General features: G+C 49.2%; 7 protein-coding genes across 7 annotated transcripts; 2 read left to right on the top strand and 5 right to left on the bottom strand.

The window, feature by feature from the left end:
* Window positions 1-8: 8 nt before the first annotated feature.
* On the bottom strand, window positions 9-1,833 carry HD556DRAFT_1340983 (mitochondrial carrier). Its single transcript, XM_041302087.1, has 7 exons — window positions 1,652-1,833; window positions 1,266-1,403; window positions 1,058-1,208; window positions 735-909; window positions 527-680; window positions 280-467; window positions 9-227 (listed from the first exon to the last, which is right to left on the bottom strand). Exons 1-7 carry the CDS (start codon window positions 1,721-1,723, stop codon window positions 212-214), a joined length of 894 nt encoding a protein of 297 aa, XP_041164692.1. The 5' UTR covers window positions 1,724-1,833; the 3' UTR covers window positions 9-211.
* Window positions 1,834-1,994: 161 nt separating this feature from the next.
* Window positions 1,995-5,971, bottom strand: HD556DRAFT_1340980 (uncharacterized protein). The gene is made up of 7 exons (XM_041302086.1): window positions 5,511-5,971; window positions 4,884-5,456; window positions 4,604-4,834; window positions 3,752-4,552; window positions 3,616-3,702; window positions 2,688-3,559; window positions 1,995-2,473 (listed from the first exon to the last, which is right to left on the bottom strand). Exons 1-7 carry the CDS (start codon window positions 5,883-5,885, stop codon window positions 2,428-2,430), a joined length of 2,985 nt encoding a protein of 994 aa, XP_041164691.1. The 5' UTR covers window positions 5,886-5,971; the 3' UTR covers window positions 1,995-2,427.
* A 47-nt stretch (window positions 5,972-6,018) lies between these two features.
* Window positions 6,019-7,347, bottom strand: HD556DRAFT_1340979 (histidine phosphatase superfamily). The gene is made up of 9 exons (XM_041302085.1): window positions 7,186-7,347; window positions 7,098-7,122; window positions 7,036-7,042; window positions 6,904-6,985; window positions 6,632-6,842; window positions 6,517-6,577; window positions 6,349-6,472; window positions 6,265-6,293; window positions 6,019-6,209 (listed from the first exon to the last, which is right to left on the bottom strand). Exons 1-9 carry the CDS (start codon window positions 7,223-7,225, stop codon window positions 6,129-6,131), a joined length of 660 nt encoding a protein of 219 aa, XP_041164690.1. The 5' UTR covers window positions 7,226-7,347; the 3' UTR covers window positions 6,019-6,128.
* HD556DRAFT_971571 (Pep3/Vps18/deep orange family-domain-containing protein) lies at window positions 7,338-11,447 on the top strand. Its single transcript, XM_041312169.1, has 12 exons — window positions 7,338-7,430; window positions 7,481-7,614; window positions 7,661-8,354; window positions 8,403-8,507; window positions 8,559-8,803; window positions 8,855-9,022; window positions 9,080-9,277; window positions 9,335-9,508; window positions 9,557-9,718; window positions 9,768-10,342; window positions 10,392-10,722; window positions 10,782-11,447. The coding sequence occupies exons 1-12, from the start codon at window positions 7,418-7,420 to the stop codon at window positions 11,259-11,261; spliced, it is 3,279 nt and encodes a 1,092-aa protein (XP_041164689.1). The 5' UTR covers window positions 7,338-7,417; the 3' UTR covers window positions 11,262-11,447.
* On the bottom strand, window positions 11,316-11,822 carry HD556DRAFT_1438947 (uncharacterized protein; the record flags this gene model as incomplete). The annotated part of the gene is made up of 4 exons (XM_041305901.1): window positions 11,316-11,381; window positions 11,429-11,501; window positions 11,558-11,683; window positions 11,734-11,822. 4 exons carry the CDS (start codon window positions 11,820-11,822, stop codon window positions 11,316-11,318), a joined length of 354 nt encoding a protein of 117 aa, XP_041164688.1.
* Window positions 11,823-12,088: 266 nt separating this feature from the next.
* HD556DRAFT_971076 (uncharacterized protein) lies at window positions 12,089-14,982 on the top strand. Its single transcript, XM_041312168.1, has 2 exons — window positions 12,089-12,774; window positions 12,825-14,982. The coding sequence occupies exons 1-2, from the start codon at window positions 12,134-12,136 to the stop codon at window positions 14,743-14,745; spliced, it is 2,562 nt and encodes an 853-aa protein (XP_041164687.1). The 5' UTR covers window positions 12,089-12,133; the 3' UTR covers window positions 14,746-14,982.
* HD556DRAFT_1502734 (secretory pathway protein Sec39-domain-containing protein) lies at window positions 14,983-18,334 on the bottom strand (the record flags this gene model as incomplete). The annotated part of the gene is made up of 3 exons (XM_041308980.1): window positions 14,983-16,138; window positions 16,190-16,349; window positions 16,399-18,334. 3 exons carry the CDS (start codon window positions 18,332-18,334, stop codon window positions 15,220-15,222), a joined length of 3,015 nt encoding a protein of 1,004 aa, XP_041164686.1. The 3' UTR covers window positions 14,983-15,219.
* Window positions 18,335-19,129: the final 795 nt, after the last annotated feature.

Genomic DNA, 19,129 nt, shown 5'->3' with positions numbered 1-19,129 from the left:
CGGCTAATGCTGTATAAATGAAGTAGCCACAAATCGATTACTGTATTGGGCATGTGCGAATGTCCCAACTTCTCGATACGAGTCACCCAGGATATGTCCAGGAAAGTGTATATAGCAAGCAACAAAAGTGGTATGTATCTATAGTAAAGTATACTATGTATTATCTGTCCAAGAGGATTAAAATGCAAGACACCGCTATTGCGATCCCTGACTAACTCTTTTTAACCCTGTAGGCTCTGTTAGCTTCTTTCCCCTCGCAAGCAATATGCGAACACATACCAGGCTTTGACATAATCCGCAAACGACACCATGCAAATTGTTTGCCAGATACCGAGACCTATCCGGGGTGTGACACCACGGTAGAGACCCTTGATACCGTTCTCCTTGTAAATGAAGCCGAGGGTGTTGAGAATAGTTAGTTTTGCCGGGCGGTTAGCATTTGCAGTAGCCTTGGCCATCGATTGCATCTGTCACGTGAAGATGTTGGCTGAAATCATAGTCAAGTCAATCATGGTGTTACACTAACCTCAACCCGGACGACCTCTATAGGCTGATTCCATGTAGCCAGTGCACCACCAATAGAGGAAGCCAAGATCTTGTCCATGGCACCAAGGCTGTCTTTTTCGCCCTTGCCGCGTACATTCCGGATTGAAGTTTCAGCAAGACGAGCAAAACCCATGCTGCCAACCGAGCATCAGATGAAAGTACCATCACATTGTGTGAATATTACAAACCGAGAGCCCCAGTTGGTGCATTGTCGCACAGCAACAGCATTGACGCCCTTGTTGATGCCCTTGATACCTTCACGGCGGTAGATGTCCATGAACACCTGGAAAGTTGACCGTTCAACACCAACAGCGGCCTCCTTGTGTCGGGTAATTTCTACAGTCTTCATACACGTCGTGAATCCTGTAGGAGACATTAGCATAATATTCGCGATCATCGCATGTAAATCAGTCCCGAAAGATGGTTAATTGAAGGCAACACAGTATTATGAACTAGCCTCAATAGATAAAAGTATGCATCACGTATGAAGAAAGCTTGTGTGAAGACCTACCCATAGTTGCATAAGCCTGAGCAACACCACCGGCCATACCACCCAAGAGACCAGCGGTAGCAGGGCTGACACCCATACCAACACCAGCGGTCTCGATTTCAGAAGCCGTGAAAAGAAGCACACCACCCTTAGTGGAGGCTTCAATCCAAGCCTATTCATGAAATCAGTATGAATTGAATACCTAGACGTTCAAGAGGTAACCACTGACCCACGGAATCAGACCTTGATACATTCCGGCGATACCACCACGGGCCCATACTGCCTTGGTGGCCTGGAGCATAGTTTGTGACCGGTTGGCGGCCATTTGGGTCTTCAGGACTTCCAAGGGTTGACCAAGGGTCGTGACCTAAATATAGGACTGTCAAATTTACTTAATACGATAAGCACTCCCTCGACTTGCCTCCTGCAAGGGCGAAGATAGGTCAGTAAAAGTTACCCAACGGAAATGAGAGTGAACGCACAAACTATGACATGAAGGACGCATCACGACGCGTACATTAGCTGATAATCACGGCGAGTTTTGAAACATACCATGTTCATGATAGCACCTACGAGAATTCACATTGTTTAGTATGTTTCATGAAGCAAAAACACGTAGACGCGCTGACCGACAGCAATGTTAGACCAGTTGATGCCTTTCTGGCCGGGTTCCCTTTGAATTGCCATCGTGTGCTAGTCGTCGCAGGAAGTGACCGGGTAGAAAAGAGAAGGTGAGAGAGGTAAAGAAAGATAACGTTGAAGTCGATGCGAATAAAAGGTTGGACGTTAACCGGTACCTTCCAAATGGGACCACTCAAGGCAGAGGCGACGTCCATTGATTGCACAAAATAGTCCCAAAATAGCTAATTTTAGAGCTGATACGGGTGTCACTTTGGGGGTCAAAATTTTACTGTAAGCGGGCGCGGTCGGAGCGCTCTACTAATCGTACGTTCGTCAATTAAAATTGCTCCGAGTCACACAAGTACGTTGCTCGTACCCCAAGGACGAGTCTATTGGTACAGAACACTGGTAAGAAGTTGGCATAATTAAAGAGTTCCATTCAAACGATGCAGGATCTACATTGGTACAGTCGCATTAGAGAAAGACATCCAGATATGTGCAATCATTAACCATAGGGGGTATGCAGTGAAAAGGAAGTTGATGCTAGACTGAGACATCTGACAGTGATAAGAATGATAGGTAAAAATGTGCGGGGAGTTTCTTATATTACGAATAGAGAGGGGTAAGGAAAGGAAGGGCAAGTTAACAATAACCCCAACAGAGCAGGATACCACCCGCAGACATAGCCCAACCACGAGGAGAGGGGATGGAGGCTGCGCGGAATCCACGAGGCTAGTGAATCCTGACGCGGAGGGTTGGTGATCGAGCCTTCATGCATTGAATGTGCCGCTTAGTTGTTCGAGATCTGCCTTTAATCTGCGGGGGAAACACGCCAGGGTATGAGTACAAGTCAATAAATGAGATCCAAAGATAACCATCCGCAGGACAAGTAAAGAAAGGTATCATAAATTATAGTAAAAGTAAAGCGGCCATCACCGAGAAAAGTCAGAACAATCAGATAAAGTCGAAAATCACGGCCAGCGCGATCACTACCCCGAATACACTTTGAAGTCCAAAGACCTTGACATACCGAGTGATAGAGTCTTGGTTCTCTTCCTGTTCTTGCTCAAGATACTGGATCTCCATCGCTTTGCGTGTGATGTCCTGGTGGACCTCGTCCAGCTTGTTCTGGAGTCCGTCAACCTCATTCCTGAGATCCCTGACGGTGCGCTCATGATCAGCCACCACGTCGTGCATTTTCATGTTGTGCGCCTCGTGCATTCTCTGCAGTTCCTCCCTGGTAACCATAGTCGACGACGAGGACATTGCCCCGCTGTTTTTCGGTGCAGCTGCAGCCGCAGCCGCAACCTGTGCTTGAAGCGTGGCGATCTCCCCCTCCAGGTCGGCTAGTTTAAGAGACAGCTCTGATTTCTGTGCTGCAAGTCTACCAATCTCCTCTTCATGAGTAGCACGGAGGCTCATCACGTCTTCGACACGTCCACGAGCTGCTTCCTCGAGCTCCTTTGTATGATTAGCAGACATTTCCGAAAGGGATTCCTTTGTGACGGTAAGAACGTCGTTAAGCATGGCATTCTCATCACGGAAGTTGGCAAGCTCTTTCGTCAGGCGATCGATCTCGGACGCCTGGTCAGCAGAGCTGGAAGCGGCTACGAATGCCGCCCGGGCATCTTCAAGCTGCGCCTTGAGGCTTTCCGCGTCAGACCGCGAAGACTCTAGCGCTGTCTTGGCTTTGACAAGATCGTCTTGCGTAGCACGTAGCTCGAGGCTCTGGTGACTCAATTTCTTCTCCAGATCGCCGACCTGCGATGTAAGAACGTCTTCATGGTCTGCTTTCAGTCCATCCACCGTCGACTGGTGGGCGCTACGAAGCTGTTCAATTGTCGCTTGTGATTCAGCACGGAGCGATTGAAGGTCTTCGCTATGTACATCTGCAGCTTCATTCTGATGCAGCAGTAGAATTAGTGTGAGTTGTGATACGGCGACAAGATGATACATGCCTTAGCACGTTCAAATGCCTCCTGCAGGAGCAAATCGTGCTCCGCCTTAAGAGCATCAACTTTAGCATTGTAGCGTGCTTCTTGACTCTACATTACCCATGAGAAATGATATTACAGATGTTAAACATGAACTCGCCTCCAGCTCAATAGTGATTCCCTTGATCTCCTCCGAAAGCTCAAGATGCTTGGAGAAAAATTCGCTTTCGGTCTCCTCGATCTGACGCTCATGCTCCTCGGCAGCATTCTGAGCTTCGATCTTTGTCTGCTCATGGGCCGCATGAGCAGCAGCGAGCTCTTCCCGCAATGCTGCAAGGTCGGCAACAATGTTGGAGAGCTCATCGTTGGCGGTCTGCAGCTCGCCACTGTGAGCTTCCTTGACCTCAGTCATCTGTTCAGCGTGTTGTTCCTCTCTGACTTTAGATGCGGCAAGAGCACTCTGAGTAGCTGCGGCGGCATGGACTAGTTCCTCCTCCACCCTTTTCAGGCGGTCAAGTACCTTCGCATGGTCGTCCTCTGCTTGCTCTTGACTCTCTTTCAACTCCAAAATCTCGACCTCCAGCTCTGAGAGCTTGTTCGCGTTTTCCTCGCGCTCCGCCCTGAGTTGCCTGACCTGTGCTTCGAGAGCGTCTGCATCAGCGGCTCGCTCGTGGGTTTCACTCAGCCTGACGTGGAAATCTTGAATTGTAGAAGCGTGAGAAGCCCTCAACGCTTCCAGTTCTGCGCTAATGGTTTCGTAGTCGGTCCTTGCCCTAAGAACAGCCTCGCGCTCGTTTTGAGCTGCTGCTGCCGCTTCGGAAGAAGATCGCTCGCTTGAGGCGCGTATAGTCTCAAGGTTCTCGCGAGCTGCAACCAGTTCAGCTGTGAGAGAAACTACTTGACTCTGGAGGTCATAAACATTATTAGTGTGGTTAGATGACGCCCACTTTGCTGCATCAAGCTGAAAGGACGTGTCTGAGACAATCTGGATGCCTGAAAATAATTCACCTACCTCCCGCTTCATGGACTCGAGTAGAACAAGGACCCGCGAATGTTCAGCGCGATCTCGTTGCAAAGTAACGTTGAGTTCTTGCAGGTCCGACACAGCAGCAGCCCTCTCTTGCTGCAGCTGCAGAAGTGAAGATTGACTTGCTCCAGCATCTGCACGAGCCGCATCTAGAGTTGCTGAAAGGTCCGCAACTGCCTGCGTTTTTACTGAAAGCGCATCCATTGCCTCTTTGAGCTAAGAGGAACCGTTAGCAATAAGCTGAAACCAAACACAAACACCTCACCTTCTGTTGCATCTCTTCTACAGATTTTCCATCATTAACTTCTCGAATGGATGAGATTGAAGTAGCCTGTCGCGTAGGGGCCACTGTCGAAGAGTTTCCCTTCGAGGATGACGTTGAAGGCGTTCTCCTCACAACATCTGATATTGAAGCACGAGGACGAGAGACAGCAGAAGCAGCGGCATTGGACCTCAGTGATGCAGTAGAACCAGAAGGAGAAATAACAGAAGAGCGCGAAGGCGCGCTGGCTTCAGCTGGAGGTTTGGAAGATGTTAGGGACGCCAATAAAGAGCCCCTCGACTTTGATGGTGGAGGGTTGCCCGTAGCAGATGGCGCCCTTGGAGGGAGCACGGATGATCGGCGAGATGGGGGAACGGGAGGACTTCTAGAAGACGCCATTGTGGGCGCTGTTTTTACTGGTGAATTGGCAGAGGGAGTGCTGATAGATTTCCTCAAAGATGAAGGAGCAGAAGGGGTGGTTTTCGCAATAGTGAGAGGAGTTGAAGTAAGGACCTTGCTCGCAGGGCTTGGTTTCGTACTAGTAGCGCCAGATCCAAACGTGCCAGAATTCAATACCTTTGCTCACATGGCTAAGATGAATTGAGTCAGACTGAGGTGAGGCAAACACACCTTCTTCACGGTTGGCGTAGGCGGTGCAGATCTTGTCGGAACAGCTTTAGCGGATATGACTGGTTTCTCCTTTCCTGTTTTCAAGACGGCCTTTGGAGGAGTAAGCTTCTTAGTCACCTCCGGCTTTGTGGCAGGTGCAGCATCCTTAGGCGTGTCACCGGGCTGCGTGGCTTCCTGCATGAATATTTGATTAATCACATCATCGTCTACTGCGCCATCGGCAGGCGAGCCAATTTCGTCCTGTGTGACTGGCTCTTCTACCACGACAAACGCCTCATGTTCATCATGAGGTTCAGGAGACACGCCATCCTCGGCAGCAAAGTTAACCGCAGTTTCGAGGTCGGTAGTTGGGGGAATGTTCTCTGTGTCGGCCATAATCACTAAAGATGATGGCGGGGTTGAAAGGAAACGTGTTGAGACCGGAATTCGAACGGTCAATTGATGAGGGAAAGAAATAAAATACAAACCAGAAAATCTAACATTGCCGATCACGGGACGCGCCCAACTTGGCGCCGGCCGGCACCGAACCATTTTTATCGGTGGGCTAGGGGACACAAATTCACATATTTCGAAGCCTGTGACAAGGTCTAAAGATCTACATCTAGCCCATACAACAAACTACTTGAGGTCAGCATACAGATTCAAAGCATTCAAAGCTGGTTCATCGAGGGAGTTATGATTATAGCTCAGGACAGAGACCTTACCAACGTCTTTAGTTCCCCTTATTAATAGCACAACTAAAAAATGCACTTACTCCTCCAGGTTCAACGTTGAAACGAGTTCCTGATGATCAAACTTGAACACAAGATATTACAAACAACAGTCGGTTGTATCATACCTAAAGCGAGTTCGAATCTTATCCATCGGGAAATGAGGACACGATTGAAGTGGCCATGAGCAACGATTAGCACGTCGCGTGTTCCCTTGCCCTCTTCGAAATATTGTCTGTGGTACTCACGAACCTGACAGAAATCAGATTTGCAGAGTATGCAACTAAGGCACCGACCTTATCGATCACAGAATCAACGCGATCGCGCATCTCCTGAGCACTCTCGCCTCCGGGACAGCTAGATTAGTCAAGTCGATCAGGAAACATTGAGTGAGACCTAGTGACGACTTACCCGTCTCTCCAAATCTCCCATTTGGGGTCTATAGCAAGAATTTCATGTTTGAACAAGCCTTCGTACTTCCCATAGTCCCATTCTCTAACGGACTCATCAATGATATGGTCCGGGACCTTGGACAGATGTTCGAATAACAAGTGGAATGTTCTGTGCGCTCTCTGACGAGGAGATATAAGGGCAACACAGAGATTCTGTGGATCGATGGGTCCTGCAAAAGCAGGAACAATATGAATCGGGCAACCAATGCAAACAAGGTATATGATACTGACGGCCTTCGCCGACCAAGATGTGTGCTTTGGACTTGATTTGTTCCTCTCCACGGACTGTCAGAGGAATGTCGCTTGTTCCAGTCTAGCGAGGTCGTGTTGACACATCGAAACGAGAATGTCTCGTGTACTTACGTGCCGTCTATCACAAAAATATATAAGCCATGACTACACCCTTATAAGCCCAAGGACCTCACCCATTCAAGGACCATTCTGTTTCACCTTTAAAGAAAATCCGAGTCAACTCTTCTACTTAGTGCCAAATATGAATAGTACTGTGCGCACCATGTCGAATAAGAAATAGCCTTGGTGTTGGAGGGGTCATGATACTAATAGATGACGGCTAACACTGGTATCGATGATCAGTGAGTGAAACTGAGAACTGTGGGTAATAAAAGGAGGCCATCCTAAATTGGTCCCGCTTAAGTGGTAGTGACTAAGTATAATAAGACTGAGTGCTGTAACTTGAAACAAATTATACAAGTCACCACCGAAGCCACAGTTTGCCATCTGTGCCATGTTCGACGACTGTAACGTCTTGCGGTTATATCTTGACGTCATTTGCTAACGATACACGTAGTCGTCGAGCACGCTGCTCCAACAGCAGGTCATTCTCGTGGCACTGCGCCTCTTCCACAAGTCCAGTACGAGGGTTACGAGCCGTCGCCTTATGACAGCGAAATTCATGCCGAATTAGAACATACTGGAGCCTTGGTGTGTGAACAAATATTAGAAGAATTCATTCACTGAATTTCCACAGGATGCTCCATTGCCGAGCCCAGTTACGGCCAACACACCATTATTCGACCTCGGACGTGTCCAATATACGCTTCCATCTCCTCTCGTGTCTTTGGCAGTCTCCTCAGATGTTCTTGCCATGGCATTAGCGTCAAATGCCATAGTTCTCATCGAGCTCTCTCATGCAGAGCATGTCGTTACGGTCCCCATCCCACGAAAAGCGACCGAATTGACTATACACAAGATCTTTCTCGACCCATCAGGCCGCCATCTTATCATCACTTCCACTCAAGGCGAGAACTGGTATTTATACCGTGGCTGGAAGAAGCCTAGGCAACTCAAGTCGTTCAAGATGGTAATCGAGAGCATTGCGTGGAATAAGGCTGCGTTATTGGCATCCACCCACTCCATGTCAACAAGAGAATTTTTGATCGGCACGCGGAATGGTGGTATATTCGAAGCTGTGTTAGATGCTGGCGAGGATTTCTTCAAATCACAGGAACGGTACTTGCAGCTTCTGTTTACCCTCCCTGAAAAGTATCCAGTCACCGGGATCAAGTTTGACCTATTTCCCCCCTCTGATCTGCGGAATGCCCTGGTTATCGTTACGACTCCTTCACGAATATATCAATTTGCAGGCTCACCAGATCGGCGGTCTGAGGAGGGTGGTCGTGTTTTCTCTTCCTTGTTCGCCGCATATCGGGAAACTACGCCGAGTAAGTATTGCGTGCTTAGCAGCATAGCTCTTTGCTGACATGAATAAGAAATATCCGAACTACCTGGAAATCTGCAGTATTCCGAACTTCATTTCTACACCCCTAACTCAGACCAGGCACTCTCCCTCCCGAAGAATCTTGCTTGGATGACTGGTGTGTTTCTTTGTGTTTATGATTTCCTTCACCTAATGCGAACGTTCGTAGCTCCTGGTATTTATCACGGGACGCTCAACTTCGACCCGAATTCTGACGACCACATCGATTCAACACAACTCCATCCATACCCATCTTTCTTACCTGGCACATCCCCTGATACCTCTCAGTCACCCCCAGAAGTCCCAGTCTCCATTTCCCTGACGGAGTTCCACTTCATCTTGCTATACAGGGACCGCATTGTTGGTATCTCCACCTTGAATGGAAAGCAGACTTATGAGGATGCCATGCCGTTGGTAGGTCATACGTATCAACGCAGGTCACATTGTTGCTGAGGGTTGACTTAGAGGCCAAATGAAGTCGTACGAGGACTTGCTGCTGACCCAGTTCGTAAAACATACTGGGCCTACACGGATCAATCCATTTTCGAGCTTATTGTTGGCAATGAGAATCGGGACGTCTGGCAGATATATCTAGCTCAGCAGAAGTTTGACATCGCACTTCGGTATGCAAAGGTCGGTAATATTACTTAGTTTGCCTTCACTGGATGCTGACTGATTAGTTGAGTGCAGACTGCGGGCCAGCGAGATAGCATCCTGTCTGCTCAAGCCCATGCATTCTTTGATGAGGGTCGTTATTTCCAGGCTGCACAGTGCTATTCTCAATGTTCTGCGTTATTCGAGGAAGTTGCATTAAAGTTCTTGGATGCTGGCGAACGGGATGCACTGCGCTCTTACTTGATTTCAAGACTCGAGCGGACGCGGAAGTCGGTGAGTTTTCCCTCTGCGATATCCAGTAATCGGGCCCTCACTGTCTTTCCATGGTAGGACTTGACTCAGCGGATGATGTTGGCAACATGGCTCGTGGAATTCTATCTGAGCAGATGTAATGAACTGGACAACCTGTGTGCTTCTGAATTGGTGACCAGCGATGCCGAAAACCTGCAAACTCAGCGTGCGATACTCGAAGACGACCTACGACAATTCTTCGATACATATAAGGTACACCATTCTATACATGACTTACTCACTTGAACATATCTTCCCCAGAGTAATCTAGACAAAAATGTTGTTTATGAATTGATCCAAGGTCATGGGCGGACTGACATGTTCCTACACTACGCTACGGCGGTCGGTGACTTTGAACGCGTTATTGCACACTGGATATTAGAAGAACAGTGGACCAAGGCCATTGATGTACTCAACCGCCAGGTAAGCATTATACTCGTGCACTGCAATGTCCCTGACTAACTGGAGGAAGACGAACCCCGAGTTATACTACCGCTTCGGTACCGTGCTGACCAGGCAAGCACCCAAGGAGATGATTGAATCCTGGTTAAAACAACCGTCTTTGGATCCCTTGCGCCTCATTCCTTCCCTACTGCAGCTACAGCATCTTCCTCGCGACCCGCTGTCTCCCGACCACGCTGTGCGGTACCTCAGTTATGTGGTGTTTGAGCAGGGTGACAAGTCACCGATGGTTCATAATCTTCTCGTGACATTCCTTGCGACTCGGCTACCTCGTTCTTCAGAAGAGGATGGTCCATTGCTAAATTTCTTGACCTCTGCGCCCTCGGATCCGATGACAGGCAAACCATACTATGACCTCGACTACGCTCTTCGAGTGTGCAAAAGAACGGGGCGCATTCAATCATGCGTTCACATTTATTCGCAAATGGGTCTTTGGGAAAATAGTGTGGACCTGGCATTAGAGAAGGGTGACTTGGAGCTCGCAAAGGAAAATGCCAACAAACCGGAGGACGACGCACCATTGCAGAAGAAGCTTTGGCTCAAGATTGCGCGATACGTGGTGCAGGATAAACAGGACATCAAAACGTAAGTGAGATCTTCGTCGGTGGGCCTTCCTGCTCATGAGTCTGCGTAGCGCAATGCAATTCTTGGAGAACACGAATATACTCAAGATTGAGGATATTTTGCCTTTCTTCCCTGATTTCGTCGTTATTGACGACTTCAAGGAGGAAATCGCGCATGCTTTGGAAGGTTACTCAGCCCACATCGATGACTTGAAACGAGAGATGGACGATGCGACTCGTACTGCGGAGTCGATCAAGCAGGACATCGCTGAGTTGAAGAATCGTTTCATAACTATCGATGCGGGGGAAAGGTGCTCCGTTTGTTCTCAGCCTTTGTTAACGAGACAGTTCTACGTCTTCCCCTGCCAGCACACCTTCCATGCAGATTGTCTGATCGGATTGGTATGTTTACTCTTGCTATTAAAGAGAGAAAAAAAGTACTGAATCGCACGGTCGTCAAGGCAAAAGAATATCTTCCTACACATGCGCTCCGGCGGATCATTACTCTGCAGACGGAGCTGGTGAAGGGAGGTCAAAAAACCAATCTTGATAATGCAGTCTCTGTCACGCCAAACGGGCATTCGCGCCAGGCAACTCAACAGCGCACACTCCTGTCTGCTAGCTTTGGAAGCCCTGTACAGAATGGTAGCAAGGCAGCGAATCTCCTCGGACGGAATCTACTTTCTGCTGGAGACCGCCTAAGAGATCTCATTGTTCCAGATGCGCTGGCTTCGGTTGTATCTGCACCGGGGTGGATACCGGGTATGAGTGGGGGAAAAAAGGTTGGGGTGGATAAAGACATTGAGAAGAAGGTAGAGAAGTTACGGGCCGAGCTGGACGACGTTCTCGCGAGCAGTTGTCCGCTATGCGAGAGTGTGGTTGCAGGGTTGGATAAACCATTCGTGAAACCAGGTGAATTGGACACGACCTGGACGCTGTAGGGACGGTACATTGTATGGACATAGTATGCTCTAATACAATATCTCTAGCAGTGGTTAACCATGAATCTTTTTTGTGCGTCCTGCTTTTCGTCGTAGCCTCGCGGTTTTTCTAGCTCCCATCTTGGTTACGATTAGTCTTGAAAGGTGGATACAGGACCTGGATGTACCTTTGCTTTATCTTCTTCCAGTCTGCGCCGCTCCTCCGCTGCGTTTTTCCTCTCGAGGGTGATTTCTCGTCTCCTACGCCACAGGATTAGATCAGTGATCCCCAACGCGATGCACAAATTGTCGCTCACCGTTGCTTCTCAGCATTTTTCTCATTTTTGAGCTCAGTTTCCAACTTCTTTGCAGCGTTGGTTTTTGTAGTCTTCTTCATTCGTTCCTCAAAGTTGGACCTGTGTCCGGCAGAACATTGCGTTCGACTAATTGCGGAATGATGTTTTGCCCAGATTGAGTGAAGTATGGTACGTACAAGGTGGCTGATTTTTGTGCCTTCCATGATTTCCCAGAGACGCGTCCATGTGATGAGGAAGTGAGAGGGACAAGCTCTTCTGACTCCATTGTGGTTTGATGCTTGAAGGTGTTCATGTCCATATTAGGATAGTGGATGAAGTATTACGTAAGTTAATTTAATGATGAGTCTCCAAGGTGAATTGTTCTCGGAGGTTACTTATGTATATGTTTTTTGATTTGATTTGATGCGTACTCTCGCGTACCGATCGAGGCCCTGTACGTACCATCGGAGGATAGTTTAATAAAATTAATTTTGTAAAGCGAATGACTTTGTTTTTTATACGTGGGATTATTTGTATTTCATAATGTGTTAGAACCAAGTTGGAAGCATATCTTACCTTGGACCAAGTTCTGCGGTCATGTTGAGGTCCGTCCATTCTCCATGGGACCCTCAAGACGACCTTCGAAGCGCCCGCTCCTATGCTCCTCATCACACCCATTTTTCCTCAATATCCGAATTTCCCGATTCCCCATCAGTCTACAGTCACGCTTACTTCTCTCCAGACAGCAGGGATATCGAACCGAATATCAGTTCATATTGTTATGATGGACCAGACACCTCCAGCCAGCGTCGGCTATCCGTGTCCAACTCCGACTACCTTGATGATCATGCAGCGAGTAGCTTGGACCTCGATGATGAGGACGTTGCGAGTGTTTTAATTAACACTGCAGATGCAACTGACGATACGGAGAATGACGACGAAGATGATGATTCCTCCCATAGGATAAGTGTTCAGGGCCCAAAGATACGGTTTCACTCTCGAGCTCCTTGGGAAACTGGAGAAGACACCATCGACGAGAACGATTCGGATCATAGTGCCATGTCCACTGCGTTTGGCAAGAAAGTCAAAAGTAAGGCTACGAAGGCTGATCTCATGCGGCACTTTGGCAAGAGTTCCTCCGCCAGACCCAGCGCCGAGTCAACCCGTTCTCAGCTTCAGTCCAATGGTTCTTTTGAAATTATTGCGGGTAATCATTCTAACTCGCGAGGTGCCTTATAGTACGTGTTTGTCTCTCTTAGTATGTGACGTTTTGACCCCCAACATTCAGCACCCTGGCCCAGGAATCATTCTCAACCTCCTCTTTGACTGTTCCCACCTCTCAACGGTTTCCTGCCCCTTCGCTAAGAAATCGCCACAATTTTTCTCTTCCCCGCACTACAAACTATCCACCCACAACTCACTATGACGAACACACGCCAGAAGAAACTCAGTCTGCCACTAGCTCCTTGCGAGAAATGGGACACATTTCTCGGCCGTCGTCCTCCACACAAGATACACCTGGACCATACTCTCCAGTTTCGGAGGTTACACGAGGTCACGAACGTAGTGATACTGTCTCGTCGTTTCATACTTCCCAATGTCGTCTGTCTCACGAGGACTTCGTACATCCCTATGCCAACCCTGATTTGGTGGCTTCTTATACCCCTCCTAGACCTGCTCAGTTCCGTTCTACCTTTGGACATGTCTCGCGAAGCAATTCGGCCGCCACCGTAATTGACTCACTAAGTTCGCGGTCCGGTGCTTTCTCATCTCCTATAACACCAGACACCTCTGCCTCATCCATACCATCACGAGATCACATCCCTTCCACAGGCATGCGCGTTCATGGCAAAGATATTTCTCCTCCCATCACAGTCCTCCACTCCAACGACCTCAATTCCGCGCAATGCGATCAGAGCACCAACTTACCGTCTTTTCACCCACCACCCGTAATTGAAGGTGTCCCAGGTTGGAATGCTTATCCTCCTGCAACTGTCACTTTGATATCGCTGCAGGAGGCACAGGCGAGAGAAAGGACCCGCAGTGCTACCGCCAATGTCATGGTTTCGTCCCCCTCTCAGGTCCATGAGACTACTTCACGCGTTCCTTTTCCTGAGCCAGACGACTCTGCCAGTATAGCGAGTACTGAGACTTCCGCTACTGGCAACTTCAAGCGGGTTCGTGCTCGCTCCACTAGTGCTGGCGCTCGTGCCAAAGGTGTCCTTCATTCAGTTGTCGCGGCATCTTTCCATAGTAAGCCTGAGCGAAGGGGTTCAGAACCCGATGTCGCTAATTCCAGCGGACAAACCCTGAAACACAAGAAGAGCGGGTTTATGAGACTCTTTAACGGGCGTGAGCGGGAGAAATGTCGCGACAAGGGGAGGAGTCCGCCGCCCCCAGTTCCGCCTTTACATGGTGTATACTCAGACTACCCTCACGTAGGGAATGAAGGTAGCAAATCGTCGCTTCCGACAATCCCACCTCGCTTGTCATCCTTAAGCTCAGATGCCGGGAGCAGCACTGCCCTCAACGAGTCTTCATCGGATGCCGAACAGGAGCTTTCCCCAAAGTTGTCCTCACCTTCGCTGAAGCGCGTCCCGCCCTCGTTGTACATATCCACTGGCGCATCAAATCACTCTCCACTCTGCACTGAACCTCGACCCACAGACCCGGCTCAGTCACCCCAGTCTGGGAACAAAACACCTGGGCGCCCTCAGCTTGGGGCCATTGACTTTCAAGCTCTCAAACTACGTCCAATATCTACGACGTTTAGCTCTCAATTTGCAGACATTGTTGCCATCTCAGAGGTAGAGCATGCGCCAGAACTCGAACTGGACACGCCGACATCTACTATCAGTTCAGTGGCAGCGCTCTCGCCCTTCACTCCTGGATTGTCACGACCCAGCGATGATAAATCATCGCCAGTGGAACAGTCCCTCGTAATCAAGACTTTGCAAGAGCAGATGATAGCGTCGAAGACGGCCTGGCAACGCCAGATCTGGGAATTGCAAGGTCAAGTGAAGAACCTGCAAGCTGAAATCGAGGACCTCCATGCTGTGAATGAAGACAACGGATATTGCGAACACTGCGGTAGGGGTGGTCTCAGAAAGGAGCATGAAGCTTCTAATGCAGGAACGAAGAAAATTGGTGTTGTCGACAGACCTAGAGGACGCACGGGCGATACCGCTCGCTTCGTCAGCAGGATCTAGGCTGGCGTCTGCCAATCACCACGACTACCCCATTCACTTATCTAGGAAGGTTGGATCGCTATCATGGTACTCGTCACTCATTATTTCTTGTTTGGGCCACAGTAAATATGACTGCTAATCAGTCGATCGTGTGCGTTTTGATATCTGGGCTTACACTATCCATCTAGCTCTTGTCTTTATGTATAACTTCTTGTTTTTCCTCCCCCATCGCTAATTAGGTATAATTCTATTCATCTTATAAACTTATCAGTAACTTACCACATTCTTTCTGGCGCTTTCCCCATTGTCGTTCATTGTTGATACCTTTGATTTGTTACTAGTTTTCTGTCCAGTTCACATATACCTCTCAATCGGCATATCTCTTTGAGTACTGTATACTGTTAGTTATGTTTTCTCGCAAGCAGATGTATGTGATATATAGAAACAGTCTAGCTGTCCAAAAGTCCTATGCATGTATATAAGAGTTCGACCAGTTCAGCTCTCGTCGTCTGCCCCCAACAGCCAGCCAAGGCCTCGTTGAAGCACTCGACTTGCTTGTTGGGAGACGTCTTCACCATCCAGCCTGCGGTGGCTTTCGTCTCGACTTCCCGACCTGGCTTGACCCTCGCGACTCTCCGAACGCTCGCGTCCACCAACTCTGAAGGGGAAATTAGATGCCACGCGGCTGAAGGCTCGACCAGCGAGGGCAGCCGCATCCTCGGCATTAAGAAGGGGAGTTGTGGGAACATGGAGATTTTTTAAGCGTGATTGCAGGGAAGAGACAGGTTTTGTAGTAGCAGGTTTCAGACGAGGGGAATGATCAGCAAGCCGTTCCTTGCGCCCCTCCAAATCCTCTTGTTCCATTCGCCGCCAAGGAATCAAAATATCGTTCAGTTTGTCTGCCGGGCACAGCTCCAGCGCACGACCCATAAGCGTGAGCTTCTGTTCAACGTCCGGGAATTCTGGATGCCGCCCAAGCTGGAAGCAGGCGAGCCAGCAAACTTCGCTGGCCTCCTGGAGTCGTGGGTCCTCTGACCCTGATGATGCAACAGCTGAGCGAAGCTTGAACACTACGTCGATCATCTTTTGGTTCGTATCAAAAGCCCGCGTAAATTCCTCCGCTTGTAATGCGGCGTCAGATATCATTGCGAGAGTCTTCACCTCTGCAACAACGTCGTCTCGGAACCCGAGTTTGTGAAGGAGGTCGAGCATTACTCGTGTATGCTTATAGGCGTCTGCATTGCTCGAAAGGACCCGGGAGATCAGGGACAGGCGGTCTTTAGTGAGTCGTATCTCAATGGGTAAAATGAGAATTCCTGGTCGAGACATGACATTGAATGAAGAGAGGCGGGATGTGGCTTCGATGAAATCTCGCTCCTTTGTTAACCGTTGAGATGGTGCAGGAACGTCCAAGCTAAAGGGAGTATATGAGCACCTGGTATCCTCCGGTATTATGAGGGCTCACCAGTCATAGGCAAGCTTCATGTCGCCAACTTTGTAATTAGCGGAGCTTGCGTTGTCGTAAAACTCGCGAGACGCGGCAAGGCAGAGATCTTCAATGTTGGAGGATTTAAGGGCTAGCTTGCTGTGCTTGGAATGAATAAAGTCTTTGGCGATATCAAATCCTGATTGACGGTTGAGCATCGAGTCAAGACCAAAAGCTGGTATACTCACGACCAGAGCTCAGAAGCCCGCTGAAAAATATGGATGACACCTCTTCTTCCGTCAAAAGTCCAAAGGCACTTGGTACACCAGATTCATTCCTCCCACAAAGTTTTAGCATGTCATCAAGCAACCATTCCCAGTCCTGCATCTCGCCGAGTTTGTCGGCGGTGGTACCAGTGCGACGAGCCATCCTGTTGGCCCAAGCACGCTGTTCTGTGGCATTGCCTGCGCTCTGGAGGAACCAGCGTAATGGTGCGGGAACGTTCCACCGCGCAAATATCTCTCCGGATTCAAGATGGACGTCAAGAATATCAAGGGCGCGCGAAAGTGAAGCGACCGGAAGAGGCTTGAAGAAAAAAAGTAGATCTGTAGCGCTACACTGAGGGTGCGCTGTGGATGGCGTCACGAATTCCCCAAGAGAAACGATCGTAGCGTCTGCTTCATCTGCTTGGTCTTCAGGACTTGGGCCAATGTCCCATGCGGGAAGGCACTCAAAAATTCGGCTCATTGTGACCCACTCGGTGAGGCTGTTGCTGCCGTAAAGGCAAGCCAGAGCAAGCTGTGCAACGTCCTCATCATTCTTGATGACCCTCTGTGGTGGAAGTAAAGTCGGTTTGGAGGCTTCAATGACTGCCGCGACAATATCCAACGGTGCACCAAGAATGTAATTATGAAGAAGACGGTCAGGAAGGTCTGGGTCAGGCTGACCAGCTCGTTCCGACCGCGACTCCAAAACGAAGAGATAGGGCATGATTAACCGCGAGATATCCTTAGCTACGGTATCTGTTGTTGAATGAGCTAGGTATGCACCCACGACTTGGGACGGTTCCATGCTTCGCCAGCGCGCTAAAGTCCAATCCTCGTCATCTTGAGCCCACGCCCGAGGAATGTCGTAAACCAACCGGGTCATCAAGCTCAGATCTTCTCCTAGCTCGTCAAGGTCTGGGATGCCTAGCGAGCCACCATGCTGCACAAGGGAAAGTGCCATGTCTAGCATCCCTGTCGATGATATGACCTGGTCGACACGCCTCCGGTACCAACCAGTCAGTTGCTGTGCAGATAGCAGCTGACCTTCTTGGGAAGTAACGTTGGCTGAAGAGGGATGCAGAGCTTCGAATTCAGCTGAGAGCTTCATTTGTGCAAGAGCCGCTTGAACCTCTGTTGACTCTACCCAATCTTCTTCCGTCCGCCATTTGTGTAACGGGCTTGCGAGCTCTTTGTCTGTGGCCATATCATAGGCTGGAAGAACGTCACAGTAGTCGGAAGGGTTAGAGTGACACGGTATGCTTTTCAGAATGGTGAAGCGGGATGGCCACAGACACGAGCGGTGATGCGTTAGAAGTGTTCGTACAGCGCCGAAACACTCCTGCGATGCATAGAAGCATGCCATATCCAAAATGTCCTCTGTCAAAAAGTCCTGTAGCGGTATAGGAGGTTGAACAGGAGTTGCTGCGTGAGCAATGATAGAAGCTTCCACTTCCTCTTTCCAAGGGTCATCCTCCCATTCTTCATCGATCCCTGGATTGTCTTCCTCGTCTCTCTTCTTCGCCAGAAGCTCCTTATAGATCTCGGCGAAGGAATTCAGTCTGTCGAGGCGTGCAAGTAGAGCAGTCCGAATGAGACACAGTTGAGCATCTTCAGGTGTGTCAGTGAAGTACGCGTTAAGCAGTTCTTTAGGCTCATTTACAGCGTCAGAACTTCCAGAAGCCCCAGAGGGTAGGAGAAGGACCTCTTTGCACCTCTGCACTGCTGCGCTCGTTCGATTGATTCCAAGCTCGATGAGGGAACGTTGAACTACTTCATCGCTCACGAACCGGTCGACGCAGGCAGCTGCCACCCACAGGTCATCGTTGGCTGGGACAAGAGTGTCCTGAACGTCGCTGACTGTGATTTCCTGGTCTTTGAGAGTTTCCCAGCGAGTATATGACGACTCAGTGGAGACCATGGTGGTAATGAGGATATGATGAACGACCTTGGGGCCTCGAGTTAGTAGTGCTACACTGTGCAAAGTACGCCACGTGCATACCACCTGCGTGTGATTACATCAAGTGAAATTGTGTGATCAAACTTTACTAATCAACTTGAATATTGGAGCCTTCAGCATTCCGAAGGAGTCACTCTGTGAAGGCTAGAATCCAGAAGTTTAATTGCTGCACCTCCATCATCTCGAAACATCCATCCTAAAATACCGTCACAGGTTGGAGGCGGTCCCCGACCAGTGACCGTAGGCGCCGCCTACAGCCCAAAAACCCGTATGTTTTCATACCATTTCTTTCTTCTCAAGAATCATGTTTACTGATCTGAGGCATGTATGAAATATTTATTGTAGTGTCATTGTGCCTATAAAATGAGTCTGTCCGAATCATTTGCAAGGCACTTATCACCGCCTGTCACCGCCTACTTTCAGAGCGAGCCCTTCCGCTTAGGCTCGTGACCAGTCCGTCTACCTTCCGCTACCCACCTGGGCAAACTATTGATAGGATTGACTTGTAGGGAGAACGCCCTGATGCTAGTGATTCAGAGGCTAGCAGGCCACTGACATTCAAGCAGCCACCTCTAGAAATATTATTGGATAGTCTTTCTAAATGCATCCTTGGCTTGCGGACATTTGTCTGAAGTTGGTGGCTGGCGCAGCGGACAAAGAGAACTTTAGTTCTTGCCTGCAAATTTTGGCAGGAGATCAGCACCCCTCCGTTATACCGAGAAATACATCTTCGCCGCATCGGAATAGTCACAGTAC

The sequence above is a fragment of the Suillus plorans genome (assembly GCF_016647745.1).
Source record: "Suillus plorans strain S12 chromosome Unknown HD556scaffold_8, whole genome shotgun sequence".
Taxonomy (NCBI): domain Eukaryota; kingdom Fungi; phylum Basidiomycota; class Agaricomycetes; order Boletales; family Suillaceae; genus Suillus; species Suillus plorans.
This window is presented reverse-complemented; position numbering and strand designations above follow the sequence as displayed.